This window comes from Onychomys torridus, chromosome 8 (genome assembly GCF_903995425.1).
Source record: "Onychomys torridus chromosome 8, mOncTor1.1, whole genome shotgun sequence".
Taxonomy (NCBI): Eukaryota; Metazoa; Chordata; class Mammalia; order Rodentia; family Cricetidae; genus Onychomys; species Onychomys torridus.
This window is the reverse complement of record NC_050450.1, coordinates 4482138-4500726: the sequence shown is the minus strand read 5'-3', so window position 1 is coordinate 4500726 and position 18589 is coordinate 4482138. Positions and strand designations below refer to the sequence as shown.

The window sequence follows — 18589 nt, the reverse complement described above, 5'->3', positions numbered from 1 at the left end:
CCTATTTAATGCTCACCTGGAAAACTGGTACTCTTCAGGGCAACGGGGGCATTTGGGGTCACTCTAGAAGTAAAGGCCACAGCAATCAAAGAAGCCAGATAAACTTGGGTTTTCAAGAAATCTATTTGAGCAGAGGGGGAACACTCAGACACAGACTTTTTTTCTAAAGCTCCTGAAGTGTGTTTTACTCATTTCCTAGGTGTTTCTCAATGCAATCAAGAACTTTCTTTTGTGGGCAGGTGAGAGGACTCAGCAGGTGCAAATACTTGCTGCACAAGGTGACACCCTGAGGTCTCTTGCTCAACTCTGATGGAAAGAGTTCACTCCCAAGGATCGCCCTCTGACCCTACACACAGAGCTCATTTTAAAAAAAGAGGTTATTTCTTCTGTCCTAATGCTAAGGTGACAGAAACAGTCACCGAAGTACATCTGGGCCTAAGAACCTTAATAAATACCTCTTACTTGCAGATGTATAGAAGGCTGTACCCTAGGAGCAATGGTAAAAACTGAAAGTAGACAAAGCTGTAGGAAAACTGCAACCAAGCTTTAAATCAGTTCAATCTCTTCTCACTCTATCCACCTCTGGAGGAAGAGAATGCCATCCAGGGCCTCCATAAATTTCATACCCAGTTATCTAGCATTCACCTAATTATCAATCACACAAAGAAACAGAAACAAGGCAAGAAGGACAGTAGAAACATCTACAGAGGATTCATTACAGTTAAACTTTTAAATAGCTGTGACTGATATGCTTAATAGACAAAATGATCAATTCCACCTGAGAACTGAAATCTGTAACTATAACAAAAAAAGATTCTATTAAGAGTAAGGAAAAGTTAACTCAATCTAATTTGCTCTCCTCCCTATTGCTTAGCCATGCTCTGCTCACAGGAATAACTCAACCACTGTCTCTTCTAGCAAGCAGGCTCAGTCCACAAGGGAGGTCAGCCACTTTCTGTGGCTATGGGACCACCACACAGACTAAAACTCAAGAGTTCTTATGAGCTGCGGGCTGCAGGATACAATCTGTACAGTCTGCTGGTTACACAGAGAAAACATACATTCAGAGAGTTGTCCCTTCTGGGTGCTATGGAAGAGTCACCTAGTTCAGCTGAGAAATACTTCATAGATGTAGATGGCAACACAGATGAAGATTACTGGAGAAATGTGCTGTGTGGTTTAATTTTGAGAAAGAGAAGTCTGAAGTAAAAATGGGTGATTGCACAGTCATTTGTGCACAGATTTATTTTCTTAAGATCCAGGAACAGAAGTTGAAGTTCAGGATGACACTGGAAGTCAGGGTTCAGAAGATTTAGGTTCTAATAGAAGGATTGAAAATTTTATCTACAACAGAAAATTTAAAAAAAAAATTTCTTAATAATGAAGTGTTCTGATGTTTTAATACTGTAAACATACAGCTTAATCTTCTAGAAAGTATTTCATTCAGATATCTGTTAGGATCTGTGTTAGTTAAGGTTTCTACTGTGGTGAAGAGACACCATGACCACAGCAACTCTTATAAAGGAAAGCATTTAGCTGAGGTGGTAGTTCAGTCCATTATCATCATGGTGGGTAGCACAACTGCATGCAGGTAGACATGGTGCTGAAGTAGCTGAGAATCCTACATCTTGCAAGCAACAGGAAGTCAACTTAAGTGTGACACTGAGCAAAGCTGGAGCAAAAGAGACCTCAAAGCCCACCCCCACAGTGATGACACACTTCCTCCAACAAGACCACACCCACTCCAACAAGGCTCCATCTTCTAATAATGAGATTATAGGGGCCAATTACATTCATACTACCACAGGATCACAAGTCATTTTGTGTTTTATGGCTGCATGTAGAACTGTGTTGTATTATAGTACAACTGTTTAAGTTACATTTATTGGGTGACGTGTTGACACACACCTTTAATCTCAGCACTCTGAGTTTCAGGCCAGCCAGGACTACACAGTTAAGAATTGTCCATAAAAACAAACAAACAAACAAAAAACCAAACAACCTCAAAACAGAAAAGCATTTTATTTATTTGGGGAGGAGCACACATGGAGGTCAGGGGTCAATTTACAAGAACAAGTTCTTTCCTTCCACTATGTGGGTCTGAGGGATTGAACTCAGGCCATTAGGCTTGGTGGCAAGTGCCTTAACTGCCGAGTATCTTACTGGCCTAACACAAAAAGTTTTCTAAACAAAGGTACAATTATAAATATGAAAATTCATTATTTAATTAAAGCATGATACCTCTTAAGCAAAAGATGTGGTGGAGGGTGGGAACTCAGTCAAGCGACTGCTGCACAAACAGAAGGACCTTAGTTGGATCCACAGAAGCCATGGAAAAGCAAGGCATGGTGGCAGAAACAGGAGCATCTGTGGTGCTTACTGGCCAGCTAGCCTAGCCAATCAGTGAGGCCCAGATATCAGTGACCAGTATAACCCTGCCTCAAAGAAATGAAGGTGGGCAGCTCCTGAGGAATCTCACCCAAGGTCAACCTCTGGACCAACATGTGTGCAACACACACACCCCACAAACAAACAAACAACTTCACAGCAAGAAGTGGCAAAACCAAGTGTGGCTGAGTAGAACTGCACTTCTTTCTAGTGGGAGTCTAATAAAACCTAACCACTTTGGAAACCTCTGAAACTTACGCATTGCTAGTCACACAAGCGTTCTGTTCTTATGGTCACACACACAACAACTATATAAGAAATGTGTACACATTCACTAAACACATTTAAATGACCAGTGAAGCACCGTTAATTACAAACTGAGACTAAGCAGGGTGTGGGGGCACGCGCCTTTAATCTCAGCACATGGAAAGCAGAGGCAGGCAGGCCTCTGAGTTTGGGGCTAGTCTGGTCTACACAGTGAATTCTAGGACAGCCAGAGCAAATAGTTGAGACCCTGTCAAACCCAAACAAACAAACAAAAACATGAAACAGAGAATAAGGATTGGGAATGTAACTTAGTGTGGTACTTGCCTAGCATTCAAAAAACCCTAAATTAATCCTCAACACTGCACAAACTGGATATGACAACTGTCTTTATCCCAACATTTAGAACGTAGAGGCAGGATGATCCAAAGATCAAACTCATTCTTGGCTATGCAGAGAGTCTGAGACCAAGCTGGGTTACATAAGACCTTGTCTCAATACAGTAATAAGAAAATAAATGGAGCTAAAAACTGGCAACAGACCAAAGGCCTATTCTCAGATTGAAAAAGTAAGTTTGCCAAATACTATTAACACTGTGGTGAAGATGAATCTTCAAACAGGAGCACAATGTTAATTCAGGGGGGAAAAAGACGTAAAACATAAAAGAGGACATGTTACCTGATTCTATTTATATGAAGTACAAAACCAAAAAGTCTGCTGTTAGATGCCAGTAGAGAGGTTCTCTTAAGAGAGTAATGACTGAAAGGAAATTAAGAAGGATTTCTTTGGTGCTGGGGTTCAAACTTGATTTGGAAGTAGGTTGTTATAATGGGTATGTTCAAACATACCACACTGCAATCATTTTTTTTTTTTTTTTTGAGATCTTACTTATTTTTATTTTATGTGTGTGAGTGTTTGCTGATGTATTTCTATACATCACATCTGTGGTACAGAGTGCCTGCAGAGGTCAAAAAAGGGTGTATCAGCAGATCCCTTGGGACCAGAGTTCCAGACTGTTAAATGCCACCACACATGGGTGCTAGGAATTGAACTGAGTCCTCTAAAGAGCAGGCAGTTCTCTTACCATTGAGCATCTCTCCAGTCCCTCAAGCTGCAATCTTTAAAACAGCAGGTATTGTAGGAGTTGAAGAGATGACACAGTGATTAAGATAACTGACTGCTCTGGCAGAGGACAAATTTGGTTCCCAGCACCCCTCATCAGGTGACTCACAACTGCCTCTAACCAGAGCTCTACTGGCCTCTGCACTCACTGCACCTGTGCCATGAAACATGTGGAGGTCACAGGAGAACTCTGGGCAACCAGTTCTCTTTTTCACCTTTACATGGTTCAGAGATCACACGCAGGTCGTCATCAGGCTTCTAAGACTCTCAAGCTAGAATCCCCAATAAGAGACAAGACTGTAACCAACTCCAGAAGGGGACTGGTTAAGTGTGTCTGTGCACACAGAGGCCAGAAGATAGTCTCAGGCTGAACAATCTCTTCAACCCCTAAAGTACCTATTTTATAATACATGTATTTAATTTATTCTTTAAACAATGGATACATTTGAGTAAAAGCTCAAATTAAAATAACTTCAATAAATACAGGCATAAATGAATTTCTGGAAAACAATACAGTGAAAAGAATCTGAAAGGGGCTACAGAGAGGTTCAGTGGTCAAAGCCCCTGAAGCTTTCACAGGGCTCAGGTTTGGTTCCCAGCACCCATATGGTGCCTCACAACCATCAACTCCAGTTTGAAACCTGGTGCCTTCTGACCTCAAAGGGTACTTACTACTAGGCATGTGCATGCGTGGACGGACGGATGAATGGACACACACAGCACCCAGGAATTAATTCCCAGCACCCACATAGCAGCTCCCAACTGTCAGTAACTCAAGGGTCCAACAACCTCACACCAATGCACATACAAATAAATTTTAAAAAAACTTAAAAAAAGAAATAAAGTGAAAACATTCATATAACCATTCAGAAATAATTTTGAATATAAGTAGTTTCATACAAAAATCAAACTAGCTGGAAAAACAAAAACCACCCAAGTCCAACCTGTTTTATAAGCAAATTCTATCAAGCTTTTAAGAAATCAATCCATTCTAACTTTACAAAAATAGGAGAATAAGAAAAGGAACATGTCTCCTGCTCTCTGTAAACAAATGAGAAAACCAGTAAACTAGTTGGCAATGCTGCTCAGCAGAAGAGAACTTGCCTAACAGGTACAAGGGCCTGGTTGTAATGTTAACACACACATGTACATGCACTATCATTTACTAGCAAACTTAAACCAGCATTGTAAAATAATGCAGTGTACATTTTTATAGCTGCAATTAAAAACAGGCAAAGGTGGAAATGCCATCATTCAGAATTTTCTGAAAGTTCAAAAATGTGCTGGGCGGCGGTGGTGGTGCATGCCTTTAATCCAGCACGAAGGAGGCAGAGAGGCAAATGGGTCTGAGTTTGAGGTTAACCCAGTCTACAAAGTGGGACCCTGACTCAAACAAGCAAAAAAGGGACTGAAAAGATAACTTGGCAGTTAAGAGCACCCACTGCTTTCCAGAGGACCTCTGGTTCTGGGTTCCCAGCATCCAAACCAGGCAGCTCACAACTTGTTTTTTTTTTTTTTTTTTTTTTTTTTTTTTAACTCCAGCTCCAGGGGATCTAACACCTCTGGCCTTTGCAGGTATCTGCATGCTCAGACAACAATTAAAAATAATAAAACAAAACAAAAACTCCAAAATACTAGGAAAATGTTATCACAGGCAGAATGTCCAGTCACATTTTGGTGACTCTTTTTTTTTAAAGGCGTTTCTCAACTTGGTGGTCAAACGACCCTTTCAGAGGGGCTGCCTAAGACCACTAGACAACAGATGTTTACATTATGATTCATAACAATAGCAAAATTACAGTTAATGAGGTAGCAATGAAAATAATTTTATGGTTGGGGTCACCACAACACGAGTAGCTGTATTAAAGGATCGGGAAGGTCAAGAACCACTGGGCATCAAATCAGGGGCCTCACACACACTAGGCAAAAACATCCTACCACTGAGCCAAATCCTCAGCTGTACCAGTTTTAATATAGCAGTTAGCTGTTCTGTCACTGACGCGGTAAGTATCAATTTTTTTCCCCTTTTTGAGATATGGTCTTGCTCTGCAGCCCATGCTAGTCTCTTTCCTCCACTTCCCAACAGCTGGTAGTGCGACTGTAGCCATGTGCCATGATGGCCTACCATCATACATTTTGACCCCGAAGGAAAGGTCTAAACTTGTGTTTGTTTTAAATCAGCTGATTCAAACAATGGAATAGAAACAAAGATGATTTAATGGGAAAAATATATAAATTTTAAGATAGATTTTAACACTTCTAGACTGAAAAGCAAGCAAATATTTTCGTATTTGTTGAAGCACAGGACCTGGATTTGGATCTGCTGGTTTCCAGGCCAAAGTTCCTCCAGCTAGTGTCTTCAAGGCTCCTCTCAAATTTTGGCAAATAATTTATACAAACACCTTCCTCAGAGTAACTCACAACTTTTAACTGAAGAGAAACAAAATACCATTCTTCAAAATAAGTCTGCCAATGATGTCACCTGACCTATTATTTTAGTATGCATTTCTTACCAACATAATTAAAACACAAGCTCCAAACTCATCAACATTTGATACATTACCAGCAACCTAATGTTTAGATTCCAATCTAGTCTTGCCAATTCAGAATAGAGTACTACATATAACCGTCATGGCTCTAGACTCATTCAGCATGAAACTATTCTGCAGCTTTTTCTAAAACAAAACAAAACAATAAAACCCTGAATTAATTGTTTTTTAAATGGGCGTGGATACGAGCATGTCACAGCGTATATGTGGAGTTCAGAGGACAATTTGCAGGAGGTGGCGGTGCTCTCTCCCCACATGGTCTGAGGATCTAATTCAAGTAGTCAGGATTATGCCTGCTGAGCTACCTTTTAGACCCAAACTGCTTGTTAGGTATTTTATCAGTAACAAGAAAAGAGACAAATGCACCAGGTATTCAGGCATTCAACACTTCACCAAGTCCTCACAACATACAAGTGCTGGATAATTTTCCACAGCTGAATGTAAGTGGACAAAACCCATGCCATTCCTCACTGCACTGAAGAGACACCATAAACAAGCTAAAATGCTGGAGTAAGTGCTACAGCCAGGCATCAGGACACTAACCTTAGAAAGTATGGTCAAGAATGTCTCTGGGGATATGGCTTAATATAGCAGGGTGCTAGCTGAACAAACACGAGGATGTGAATTCAAATCCTTTCGCCCATATAAGAAGCCAGGCGTGACTGTGCATACCTGTAACCCCAGCATTTAGGAGGTAGATTCAAGGGAATTACTAGAGCTTACTGGTCAGCTAATCTAGGCAAATGGATGATCTCCAAGTTCAGTGAGACTGAACTCAGAGAGAGAGACAGAGACAGAGAAAGGGAAGGGGGGAGGAAGAAAGAAAGGTAAGGCAGAGCTAGGCAGCTCTCTAGTGACTACTCAGCCTGCTGACTCTTGCAGTATGCTCAATAAATCAAACTGTCTCCTCACAAGTGAGTACAACAGACATCAACTTCTGACCTTCACACATATGTACACAAACACCCAGGAAATGTCTCTCGAGCTGGGTGTAGTTGTTCACGCCTGTAATCCCAGTCAGTATCCAGTAGGCAGAGGCATGGATTACTCCACTTTTGAGGCTAACCAGGTCTCTATATAGTAAGGCTAGTGAGTTCTTAACCTAAGGCAGTTTCATTATTTATAAATTTAAAAAAGGAACGGGCATGAATGTGAAACTAGGCGAATTAAGACAGGTTTAAACTACAGTCTATGGCTATGGCAGATTCTGTGACACATCACTTTTTAGTTCCTACTATAGGTTCCTGACTCAGGACCTGCCCTGAGACTTCTCTGTTGCTGTGATAAGACACTGTGACCAAGACGGCTTAAGGAAGAGTTCACTTTAGTTTATGGATTCGGAAGGGTCAAAGTCCTCAACAGCAGAGACAGCACGGCTGCAGGCAGCAGGCACGATGGCTGTAACAGCAAGCTAAGAGTACACATCTTGGACCACAAGCAGGAAACAGAGAGGGCACCTTGGATCCGGAAAGCCCACCTCCAGAGACATACTTCTCCCAACAAGGTCACACCTTCTAAACCTTCCCAAACAATGCCACCAATTGGAAGCCAAGTGTTCAAATACACAAGCCTATGGAGAACATTTTCATTCAAACCAACACAGGGATCTTAGAGAATAATCTATTCCATTGACCCCCAATAAATTTATTTCTTTTACATCCTGGCCACAGTTTCCCCTCCCTCCTCTCTTCCTAGTCCCCGCTTCCACATTTCTTTTGTTCCCACCCCACAATCCACTCCTCCTCCATTTCTGGTTAGGAAAGGGCAGGCCTCCCATGAGTATCCACAAAATATGGCATATCAAGTTGCAGTAAGACTGAGTACCTCCATGTATTAAGGCTGGGCAAGGTGACCCAGTATGAGGAGTAGGGTCACAAAGGCCTGTAAAAGAGCTGGAGATGGTCCCTGTTCCCACTGTAAGAGGACCAAGTTGCATGACTGTAACACATATGCAGGTCATCTTGTGGACGCTCTAATGCTTTTAAAGTAGCCAAGGCCTTGCCTTATGCTGCTGGTCCTAATAATCACATGTGGAAGCTAACAGATGAATGAAAGGGAAACAAAAAAGCGGGGGAGGAGAAGGACAGGGAGAAGGAAAGTGGTGCTGCTCGACAGGGAGGAAAATGCTGAACCTGAGATTGTCCATGAGGTAAGGCTCCGAAGGCCCTGGGAAAGGCGGCAGTTTGAAAACAGACAGAACACATCCTCCCCCGCCCCAACTTTGCTGTTTGTAGCTTTCTCTTTTAGTGGTTCTGCTCACAGTTCATAAAGCCTGGAGTCACAATCCTCCTGGCATCTTTCTCCTGGCAGAGTGGGCCATTTCAAAACTCAGGCAGTCAGTCTTCACTAGTGCAAACAGAAGCAATGAAGCTACTGGACATATTTTTAGGCATCTCTCAGTGTGGGAACCCAAAATGAAAAAGGAGTAAAAGAAGAGGATTCAGGAAAAACATTCAAGAAAATGTTTTCAAAGACTTATTTGTGTGAGAGGACACACATGTGGAGGTGAGCTGGAGGTGAGCGGACCCAAAGGGTCTTTGAAGCAGGGTCTTTTATTTGCCACTGTGCTGCATGCTCTAGGCTAGCTGGCCCATGAGCTTCTGAGGTAATCTTTTGTCTCACCTCCCATCTCATGTTCAGGAGTGCTCTAATTACAAACATATGCCACCATGTTTGTCTTTTACATGGGTTCCAAAGATCCAAATTCAGGTCATCAGGCTTGCAAAAAACTTTAGCCACTAAGACCTCTTCCTACCCTTTAACTGGCCCATCCCCCCTTCCCGCTTTTCTTCTCTCAACTGTTTTTATTGAGACAAGGTCTCACTATATAGACAAGGTTGGCTTTGAACTCACAGAGAGTTGCTTGCCTCTGCTTCCCAGTGCTGGATTAAAGGTGTGGGCTACTGTGCCTAGCTTCAACTTTTTTTTTTTTTTTTTTTAAATTAGTAAGTACATACAGTTGCTGGGGAAACTTGGATGCTTTTCATTAGAACCTACAGAATACCTAAGAACTGAAAACAATCCAAGTAAATTCATGTAACAGTTAACAACTACCAGGAGTACCTTAGGGACTGTATCAAAAAGTTTATGACCTGGACTGTTGAGAAACACTGTATTTCTGATGTTTGTGTGATGTTTTCTAGGCTCTAAATATGACCTAAGACTTATTAGTTTAGCAACTAAATCTGAGTCTCTGAATCCCAAGCTGGGTGTGGTGTCACACCCTATAATCCTAGCACTTGTGCCAGAGACCAGGAGTTCAAGGCCCCCTCAGTCACAGAGTAAGTCAGTTACCCTTTCTCAAAACACACACAAACCAGAAATAAAAGCAAGAGTAGACAGCAGGCAGAAGACACAAACTTTATGAGGAATGGCAGAAAAGGCCATCCTTTGATGAGTCCTAGTCATCTACAACACCAAGTTCAAACTCGCAGCTTTCATATTAACCACACCTTTCTCCCTGAGGTGTCCTTTACTCTTAGCTGTAGCACTCTGTGGTTTGCCTGACCACATATGCTATTTTCATGCTGCTGTGCCTTTCCATGTATTATTTCTCTACCTAGAAAGCATTTTTAAAGGTAAACTACTCATACATTAACACTAAGTGCAACATCTGAAACGCCTTCCATTACCCAGCACTCCATGCATCCCTCCTGTATAGCACTGGCAGTCAGTGTTACTGCCCAAGTATATCCTATTCAGACAAAATTACCACCATGCAGGAACCAAGCGAATCCTGTGTTTGATAAGCTCTTCCTGAGCACATGATTTTATATATATGAACAGTTTCAAGAAGGCTAAAATGAGATGCAAGAAAAAGTATGTAATATTTTTGTTACTGAAGCCATTTATTTTCCCAACTTCATCCTCCCTCCCTATTTGTTTTCAACACTGGAGATGAACCCCAGGGAATGCTAAGCGCCACCACTGACTCCCAGTGCCCTACCCCTAACTCTATAATCTTCTGAATGAGACAGAATGGGTTGTGTCCCACATATCAGGCCCAAGCCTTTTACCACTGAGATATACTCCCAGGCTCCCTCAAGTCACAGAGTCATACTCCTAGCTATGTCCTAGGAATTACCTAATACTCCCAAATCACCTCACAGAAAAGAACAAAAGAAAATTTTTTTACAATTGCTTGAGGGTTAGATTTGATACATACTTCTTAAAACACACACACCCCAAAACAAAGCGCATAGTAAGTGACTTGTAAGTGAATACTTTAATCACCAAATCTTAAAACAAAATACTGTACTATCAGGAAAAGGAACACACCTTTTTATTTTAGAGTGGAAAATATGGTAACTTGTCTTCAGCTGCATTCTTTTGTTCCCTGTAGTGACCCTTTAATGACCACCATGTCCTTGGGTTCCTGTGACAGCATCAGTCTTTGGTTTTCTGGTCCCTTTCACCAGTTTCTGTCCTCTCTGTGGCTTGCCTTTGATTGACACCTCAAGGCAGATATCTCCCTGTCTCAGTTCTCAGGTGTTTTCTCATCACTTCCAATAGCCTGACCTTAAATTAAGAATCCCCCAACCCCTTTGTCACATACAGAAACAATATTTCAAAATTAAAACTTACCCAGGGCTGGAGAGATATCTCAGGGCTTTGAGGTGCTGGCTCCCTACAAAGAACCCCAGTTCAGTTTCCAGTACCCACATCTAGTTAGAGTTTTCCAGGCTTCTCCTCTTCCTTGTCCCGCCTACCCTATCCTTCCTGCCTGGCTACTAGCCAATCAGCACTTTATTTATACAGAGTGATATCCACAGCACACATCAAGTGGCTCACAGAGCCTCTTTACTCCTTTCAGCCTCCAAGGACGGACGGAAGGACGGACGGACGGACGGACGGACAGACAGACACACACACACACACAATTGAAATACTTTTTTTTTTTAATTGAACTTAGTCATTTTGGTAGACAAGCAAGCACACGGCTTCCATTCCTTCCTTCTTGTCTCTGCCATTCTTCTATACAAGTTCACCAATTCTCAGGTTTCTCTTCTTTGCAGTGACACTTTTATTCCCCCTGCTCTACCTCAGTGGTTCTTACTCATACTGGGGACCATGAACCCCTCTGAAAATCTACCAAATATACTAAAATGATGTTGAACATGTATGCTGACAATGTTAAGAAACCAATGCCTCAAATAGTAATCTGTGCTCTTCCACTCAAGATTTTAACTATCACTCACTGTACACAAAGTTCTCTCTCTCTCTCTCTCTTAAGATTTATGTTTTCTGTGTGTTTTGTCTGCTTGTATGTTTGTGCATCATGTGCATGCGTGGTATCTGTGTAGCCAGAAGAGGAGGTCAGATCCCTTAGAACTGGAGTTAAGGGCAGTTGTGAGCTACCATGTGGGTTCTGGGAATTGAACCCAAGCCCTCTGTAAGAATAACAAATGCTCTTAATGCTGAGCCATCTCTCCAGCCTCTGTATACAAATCTGCATCATTAGTTCCTGCTCCCTTGTTACAAACTTCAAGATGCTCTCTGTATAGCCATTAGTGGTCTACAAACTCAATAAGCTGACACAGAAACCACCATTTCTCCCTGATAAAGCCACCGTGCCTACCATACCCCCTCTTGGATTAGGGCCCCAATACTAAGCCATGTCTCACATTAGCTCAGCAATCTTCAAAACCCAAGCCCATCTTTCTTCCATGCTTATCTTTCAATCACACTGCTTTGCTTCTGCTCTTCCTTTTTCTTTATCACTGCCGCAAGAGCTCCTCTGACTGATTCTGTCTGCTTAAGAGTCCTTACCTCCACTGACACCGAATTGCTGCACCTTGAGAGGGCTACAATGGCCTCATTTCTGTATCACCACCAAAATTTAAATTTGATCATGACTGATTCTCGAAGACATCAGTGCTTTCTTTCCCATTCAACAAGTAAAATCACTTCCTTTTGCCATTATGGAGTCCTCTGCAGTTTTCACCTGAGTACTTTTCTAAGATTAGATTCAACAGCTCATGCTGTTACTTGTTCCTATTATCTGACAATCAAAATCACACCCACTCTGAAACGCCCAACTCAAAATCCAGTCTTACTTTCTTTTAAAAAAACATTTCTAATTATGTGTATTCATATGCATGCATATATGTGCATGCACACAGGTACCCAACAAGAGGTCAGAGGCACCGGATTATTTGGAGCTGTGGCGGTTGGAACTGAATTCTAGGAGAAACCCTCAAGTGCTGAGCACCCACCACCACACTTTATCTTTTTGTCTTCTACATGATAATTAGGAAAGGGAACCTAAACAAAATAGTCACAATTTCCAACAAACTGCTTTAGGGAAAATCCTGCTAAAGAATAGCTGAAAAATCCCTTATTTTTAGTGACTTTAAAAATTAATTTTTGGGTTGGGTATTTGGCTCAGTGGTAGAGCTCTTGCCTAGCAAGAGCAAGGCCCTGGGTTTGATCCTCAGCTCAAAATATATATATATATTTTTTTTTTTACTATGTATGTATGTATGTTTACCCACTGAGTTTCCTTTTTTTTTTGAGACAGGGTTTCTCTGTGTAGTTTTGGTGTCTGTCCTGATTCTTGCTCTGTAGACCAGGCTGGCCTCAAACTCACAGAGATCCTCCTGGCTCTGCCTCCCAAGTGCTGGGATTAAAGGTATGCGCCACCACTGCCTGGCACTCATTGAGTTTTCTATGCACATGTGTGCAGATGCTGGGATCTGAAGGTTCTCTTAACCACTAAGCCATCTCTCCAGCTTTTTAAAGAAGATAACTATTCAAGCAGACATTTAAGCCAAGACACCCTCTATAATTAAGAATATTCGGGCTGGAGAGATGGCTCAGAGGTTAAGAGCACTGGCTCTTCCAGAGGTCCTGAGTTCAATTCCCAGCAACCACATGGTGGCTCACAACCATCTCTAGTGGGATCTGATGCCCTCTTCTGTCATAAAGTCTACAGAGCACTCATATACATTAAATAAATAAATATTAAAAAATAATATTTTATAAATACTAAGATATGTTATCAACTGAAGAGAAAAGGATAGACCCAGGATTCAAATTCCAATTACATCTGAATTTTTCTTAAAATTAAAATTTGTATTTTTAAATTTATTTCATGCATATAGATGTTTTGCTCAAATCTATTTTTAAGGGATCTGATCCTCTGAAAATGGAGTAACAGAGAGTTGTAAGCTGCCATGTGAGTGCTAGGAATCAAACCCAGAGCAGCAAGTGCTCTTAACTGCTGATTCATCCCTCCAGCCCCTAAAATTTTAATTTTAAAGAGAACTTTGCACAGCAGCTGGAAACTTCAAAGGCCAAGTAACTCCACAGTAGCAATAGTAGCAGGATCTAAATAATCCATCTTATCAAACAGGGGTGAGGGGAGGAGTCCAACTGACATAAATTTCCTGTCCCTATTTAAAATAAGCTCATTTTTAAAGTAAATGAGACTATGACAGGCAATGTTCGAATATCTATAATAAGAGTTACTGGCATGTTTACCAGCAGGTGCAAGAACAGTAATATGTGCAAGACAGATGTGATGTGGGAAGTATTTGTTCTCCATTCCTTTATAAGGTCTTTAATTGTGACCTAATTTAATTTCTCTTTTGACTCCCAAGACCAGTTCACTTTTATCTTCACAGCTGTACACTATGAAATATTTTGTTCATGAGGAAAATATAATTATTCATGAGTCTTTTTAAGAAGAACGTTAATTATTCTATCTAGTTAAGACACTTGGTAAAAAATACAACTTTCCTGGCATTGATAAAAGTATGACCATTCGAATTTGAAAGCATTTCTGAAACAGACTTGTTCACCAGGAAAATATGCCTAAGTCCTGAGATTATTAATAACATCAAGGAAAGGCGTGTGTAATGACTGAAAAGCTGCAGCATTTGAAACAGAACCTGTCTATATCAAAGCCTGATTCTAGTTTTGCGTCCTTAGGAACGGACTTCCTTTCATTACCTTATCTGAAAGAGGCTCTTTTTTCCCTCAAGATGGCTAGCCTGGTAAAATTAAACTATGCAGAGTGTCTATCTCAGAGATCTTCAATAAATTTGTTTACTTTATTTGGCACAAAAGACACAAATTTAGGGATAAAATTTACTTCCCCAAGTTTCAACGTACAAAACACAAATAGCTTGTTTTAATAAAAACAATACACCTATCATTCCACAATCAGGTGAGAAATCCTGCAAGGGACCATACAAGAACTATTAGGGCTGTATATGTACTGAACACTAAAATGTGAAGGGGAAATGGCCGCAGTAAATTGGGCTAAAACGTCTGGATACATTTACGGTGTTAAGAAAGAGCTCTTGATGGTAACGAAGGAGTAATTTAAAGTCAAATTAGGCCCAATTCCAAATACAGCTTAATAACTCTAAAAGTAATGCTGGCTTATCCTTCCTGAAACGCAACCGATACGATATTTAAATCCATTTTGAAACTTCAAGATTTAAATATCCGCACACCCAACGCTGGTGTCATTAATGCTTTTTAGAAAGCTGAGTAGAAACGCATCATTAGCTCCACTAAAGGTATTTTGTGAAACTGTTCACGTATACAGAAGGAAGGGAAGAAAAATATTGTGGTGTTCAGCACACAAGCTGAGGATTCTGGCTTGCAAAACCACGGCCGCCTCCACCACCACCACCACGGACAAGCATGTGATGGAATTCCTGGTTTTACAATCTAATGTCAAAAGAAGGCGGCTATAATGCTATAAATTAGGGGACACGGTGCACTTCCGTTCCCGTCCCGAGGGAGAAGACTCAAAAGTACGAGCTTGAGACCAAGTCCTGGTCTCAATGTGCGCTGCCCTTCTAACGGCAAACGAGGGTCAGCCCAGGAAGCACCCCGGCAACACCTAAGCCTCGACGGGCTCCGTGAATGTGGGCCAGAGAAGTCAGGAGTCCAGGTCGCCACAGAACGCGAGGCCAAGGCGCGGGAAGGGCCGCGGGTGCGTCCAGAGCAGCCACGGGCAGAGGCATGGGGTGACCGGGTGAGGCCGGGCTTGCAAGCCAGCGCAGACACTCACCAAACCATGCCGTAGGCGCCCTCTCCAATGTACGAGAGGTTGGTGTAGCGCGGCCCCACGTCGAACACCTGCCCGCGGACCATCTCCGGGCCCGCCGCCGCCGCCGCCATGTTGGCTGCCTAGCTGCCGCCGCCGCGTTGGGCTTGACGCTTCGCGGCCGACGCTCGGCTTGCGCAGCGCCTCCCGCAGGGACCGCGCCGCTACCCGTGCAGCCGCCGCCGCCGGCGACCGGGACGAGGAATGTGGACAACACAGAGCAGAGAACTGACCGCCAGTCGAACCACTGCCTGCCTTCTTGCCTGACGGGCGGGCAGCGAGCGGGAGGGGGGAGGGGCTGGCGTCGAGGGGCGCTGGGGCGGAGTCAAGGGCGTGCGCGATGATTGGCTCCTCGCGGCTCTGGGGCGGAGTCTCGAGAGCCGGCGGAAGCAGCGAGCTCAGGCTGGAGCACTGCGGCTGCGGGGGAGGGCCGTCTGGTGCGTTTGGAGGACCCGGCGCTAGGTGGCTCTTGAAGGCCAGGTTGAAACCTAGGCGTCCGGAACGAACTCGTGTAGGACCAGGAACTTGGCGTGAGACCGGAGGATTCACCATATACCAGCCACTGGACCCCTGAGATAGGCCTCTAGGAATCCGTGGCCCACTCTCTGATGATCTTAGACTACCAAACTAAGACAGAAACCAAAAAGCATGACCCAGACCCAGAAAGATGTTTTCACACCTAAAAATGTGATACATAAGTGGAAATCAAAACACAAGGCACTGAATCCCCTAATTAGAGGTTTGTTCAAGATTTGCTGAATACTTCGAGTGTTGGAGCCAGAGAGAGACAAAATACGATAGTTAACTCTAAGTGTTGTGAAGAAGTAAAGAGTGGATTGAAGGTTTAGAGAGTTGTGGTGGGGACACTGGAGAAAGACTTTGGAATTCAGGGACTGAGAACCAGGTGTTGTGTAACAGTTTCCTGAGATTGAAACATTCTATCCTGTGGAGGAGCTCCTTAAACAGGAAGGTAAACAGACAACTCAAGGGAACTTTGGGAAGTCCTTGAAACTGACCAGATTCACCAGACTAGTCTTCTGCAGAGTAAGAAAAATCTGAGTCCCTCTCAGATGAACTCAGGGAGCTGCCTGCAGAAGCAAAAACCAGCTCCCCACCTGGAAGAGGTTTATACCAACTTAAAACAGCTGGGAGGACACTCTTCAAATCTGGTGGTATTCATACTTTGGTCCTGAGCTCCCTATCTTTAGTGAATAGGTGTGTGTTGTGTCTTCCCAGGAAGCGTTTTATCACATAACACCAGCTTGGTACAGATGAGCAGAAACTCAGATGGGCATACTGAAATACAGCACAGTTAGAATTGCTGAAACATCTGAACAAGATTTAGAAAAAAATATCATGGGTCAGACCAGTCACAACACTAATAAATTGAAGAATAAAATTGGAATCTCAAAGTAGGTGGGTGCCAAGCAATGGGAAGATAGTGAGTGACACAGTTTGTGTCTCAGGTTGTTGTCCTGTTGTTGTCCCTGGTGTTAGGGTACTGGAGAAGTCCCACAAAAGACAGTCATCCACATATGCAATCAGCAACTGCGTTTATTATCTCAAGATAGCTTCCAGCATGCTGGGGTCAACCATCCTACATAAAGGCAAAATGGGACACCCCCAAGAGTGATATGTGGGCTCCTTTTTAGCACAGCTAAGGGAGTTCCTAGGGCAGTTAGGTCATCTCAGATATGAGTGGCTTAAGCAAATAGCAATCATATTAGTGTTGGTTTTAATGTGGCGGTGCAAATGTTATTAAGTTACCATACAAGAAAGGCCATGAGGTATGACAAAACCCACTATCAGAGTTTTATTAAGAGAAGAGAGGACAGAAGAGAGCATGACCAGGCCTGGAAAAGACGTGCACAGAGAGGAGGGGAGAAGAGGAAAAGGAGGGGGAGGGGTCTGTGTCCTGCTGCTGCTGCTGCTTCTTTTTTTCCATTCACAAGTACCTTTAGGAACCTCAGCACTGACAATCCCCCCCCCACCCCTCTTCTCTAGGCCCACCCTAAACTTAGTTTGCACCTTCAGGAAATTGGGGCTTCTAGCACTTTTTGTCTGGAAACCCTATGAATGTACTGTCTGGGCTCTTTGCTTTTCATGTCCCCATCCACCTGTCCCCATGGGCTGTAGATAAAAATCTGCAAGCCTCTGCTCAGTCACTCAGGTCTAGAGCAAAATCTGGATATAACTCCTTGGTGGTGACACCTCGGGTCAGAGCCAGCTTTCCCAGTAGCATCTGTGCCACGTCCTTGATGTCATTGTATTCGTGGAGGAGGGAGATAAGGTTCTCCAGTTCACCCACACGGTAGCCTCTGGGGAAGAGCAACAGAGAGCTACCATCAGGTAAGTCTTTTACTAACTGGGAAATCTCGTTGTCCAGCATGTCCAGCATGTCCAGCCTCTCCTTCAATTTCTGAATGTCAAGAGTTCAAAGACTCCTCGCTGCTGTTGTCATCAGTCTGTTCAGGCTTGGGAGATTGATGCGGTGAAGGGCCCATGGCAACTTGGGTAGAGTCCTGAGTCAGTCCTCCTGAACCCTGAGGTCCGAGGCACCCGGAGCGGGGTCGTCTGGTGCGTAGGAGAGTCCAGGGTTGGGGTTAAACAGCAGCCTTCGGCTCCTCACGTAATGAGAAAACAGCGAATGGAGACCACCGACTGACCCTGTGTCTTGCTTCTTATGGATTCCCCTGCACATGTGCATATGGGCTTATACATGTATGTTCATAGAGTGCATGATCATCGACAATTAGTACATTCTAATTGGCTAGGGCAGTTTAGTAGCTAAGCAAGGGGTCTTAGGTCTTATGGTAGTCAGTGCACTGTGTGATTGAGCAAATGCACACTGTGTGGTCACACAATTTGCGCATGTGTAAGGAGAATCCTTAAAAGCCAGACACAGACTCCTCCCCCTCTCTTTCTGCTTTCCCTCCTCCTCACATGTCCCTTCCACAGGCCTGGCCACACTCTCTTCGGTCCCCTCTTCTCCCTAATAAAGCTCTGATACTGGTTTTGTTGTGCCTCTGACCTTTCTCACACGGTAACCAGTGCTGCTTTTTAAAAACCAACACAGGAACAGGTTAAGGCTATAGCTTTTCCATTTTGGGGCAGGCATGGACAAGCTCCAAGCTTTTATTTGTTTATTACCTTGAGTTTATTGACTGTGGAGACTGTCTGGCCTAGGATGAGCTGGCTTCTT

The 18589-nt window shown here is 43.2% G+C and overlaps 2 protein-coding genes across 3 annotated transcripts in view; both read right to left on the bottom strand.

The window, feature by feature from the left end:
• The window catches only part of Mapk1 (mitogen-activated protein kinase 1), a 63566-nt gene extending 48045 nt beyond the window's left edge, over positions 1-15521 (bottom strand). For both annotated transcript variants that reach the window (XM_036195668.1, XM_036195669.1), the window contains exon 1: positions 15352-15521. In XM_036195668.1, the coding sequence (XP_036051561.1) occupies positions 15352-15461 (110 nt within the window). In that variant the 5' untranslated portion in view covers positions 15462-15521. The remainder of the gene's footprint in view (positions 1-15351) is intronic.
• Positions 15522-17461: 1940 nt separating this feature from the next.
• LOC118590348 (DNA repair protein SWI5 homolog) lies at positions 17462-17891 on the bottom strand. Its single transcript, XM_036198281.1, is given in 2 exon segments — positions 17462-17815; positions 17817-17891. Coding segments are annotated over 2 exon segments (345 nt in total). The 3' UTR covers positions 17462-17545.
• Between the last annotated feature and the right edge of the window lie 698 nt (positions 17892-18589).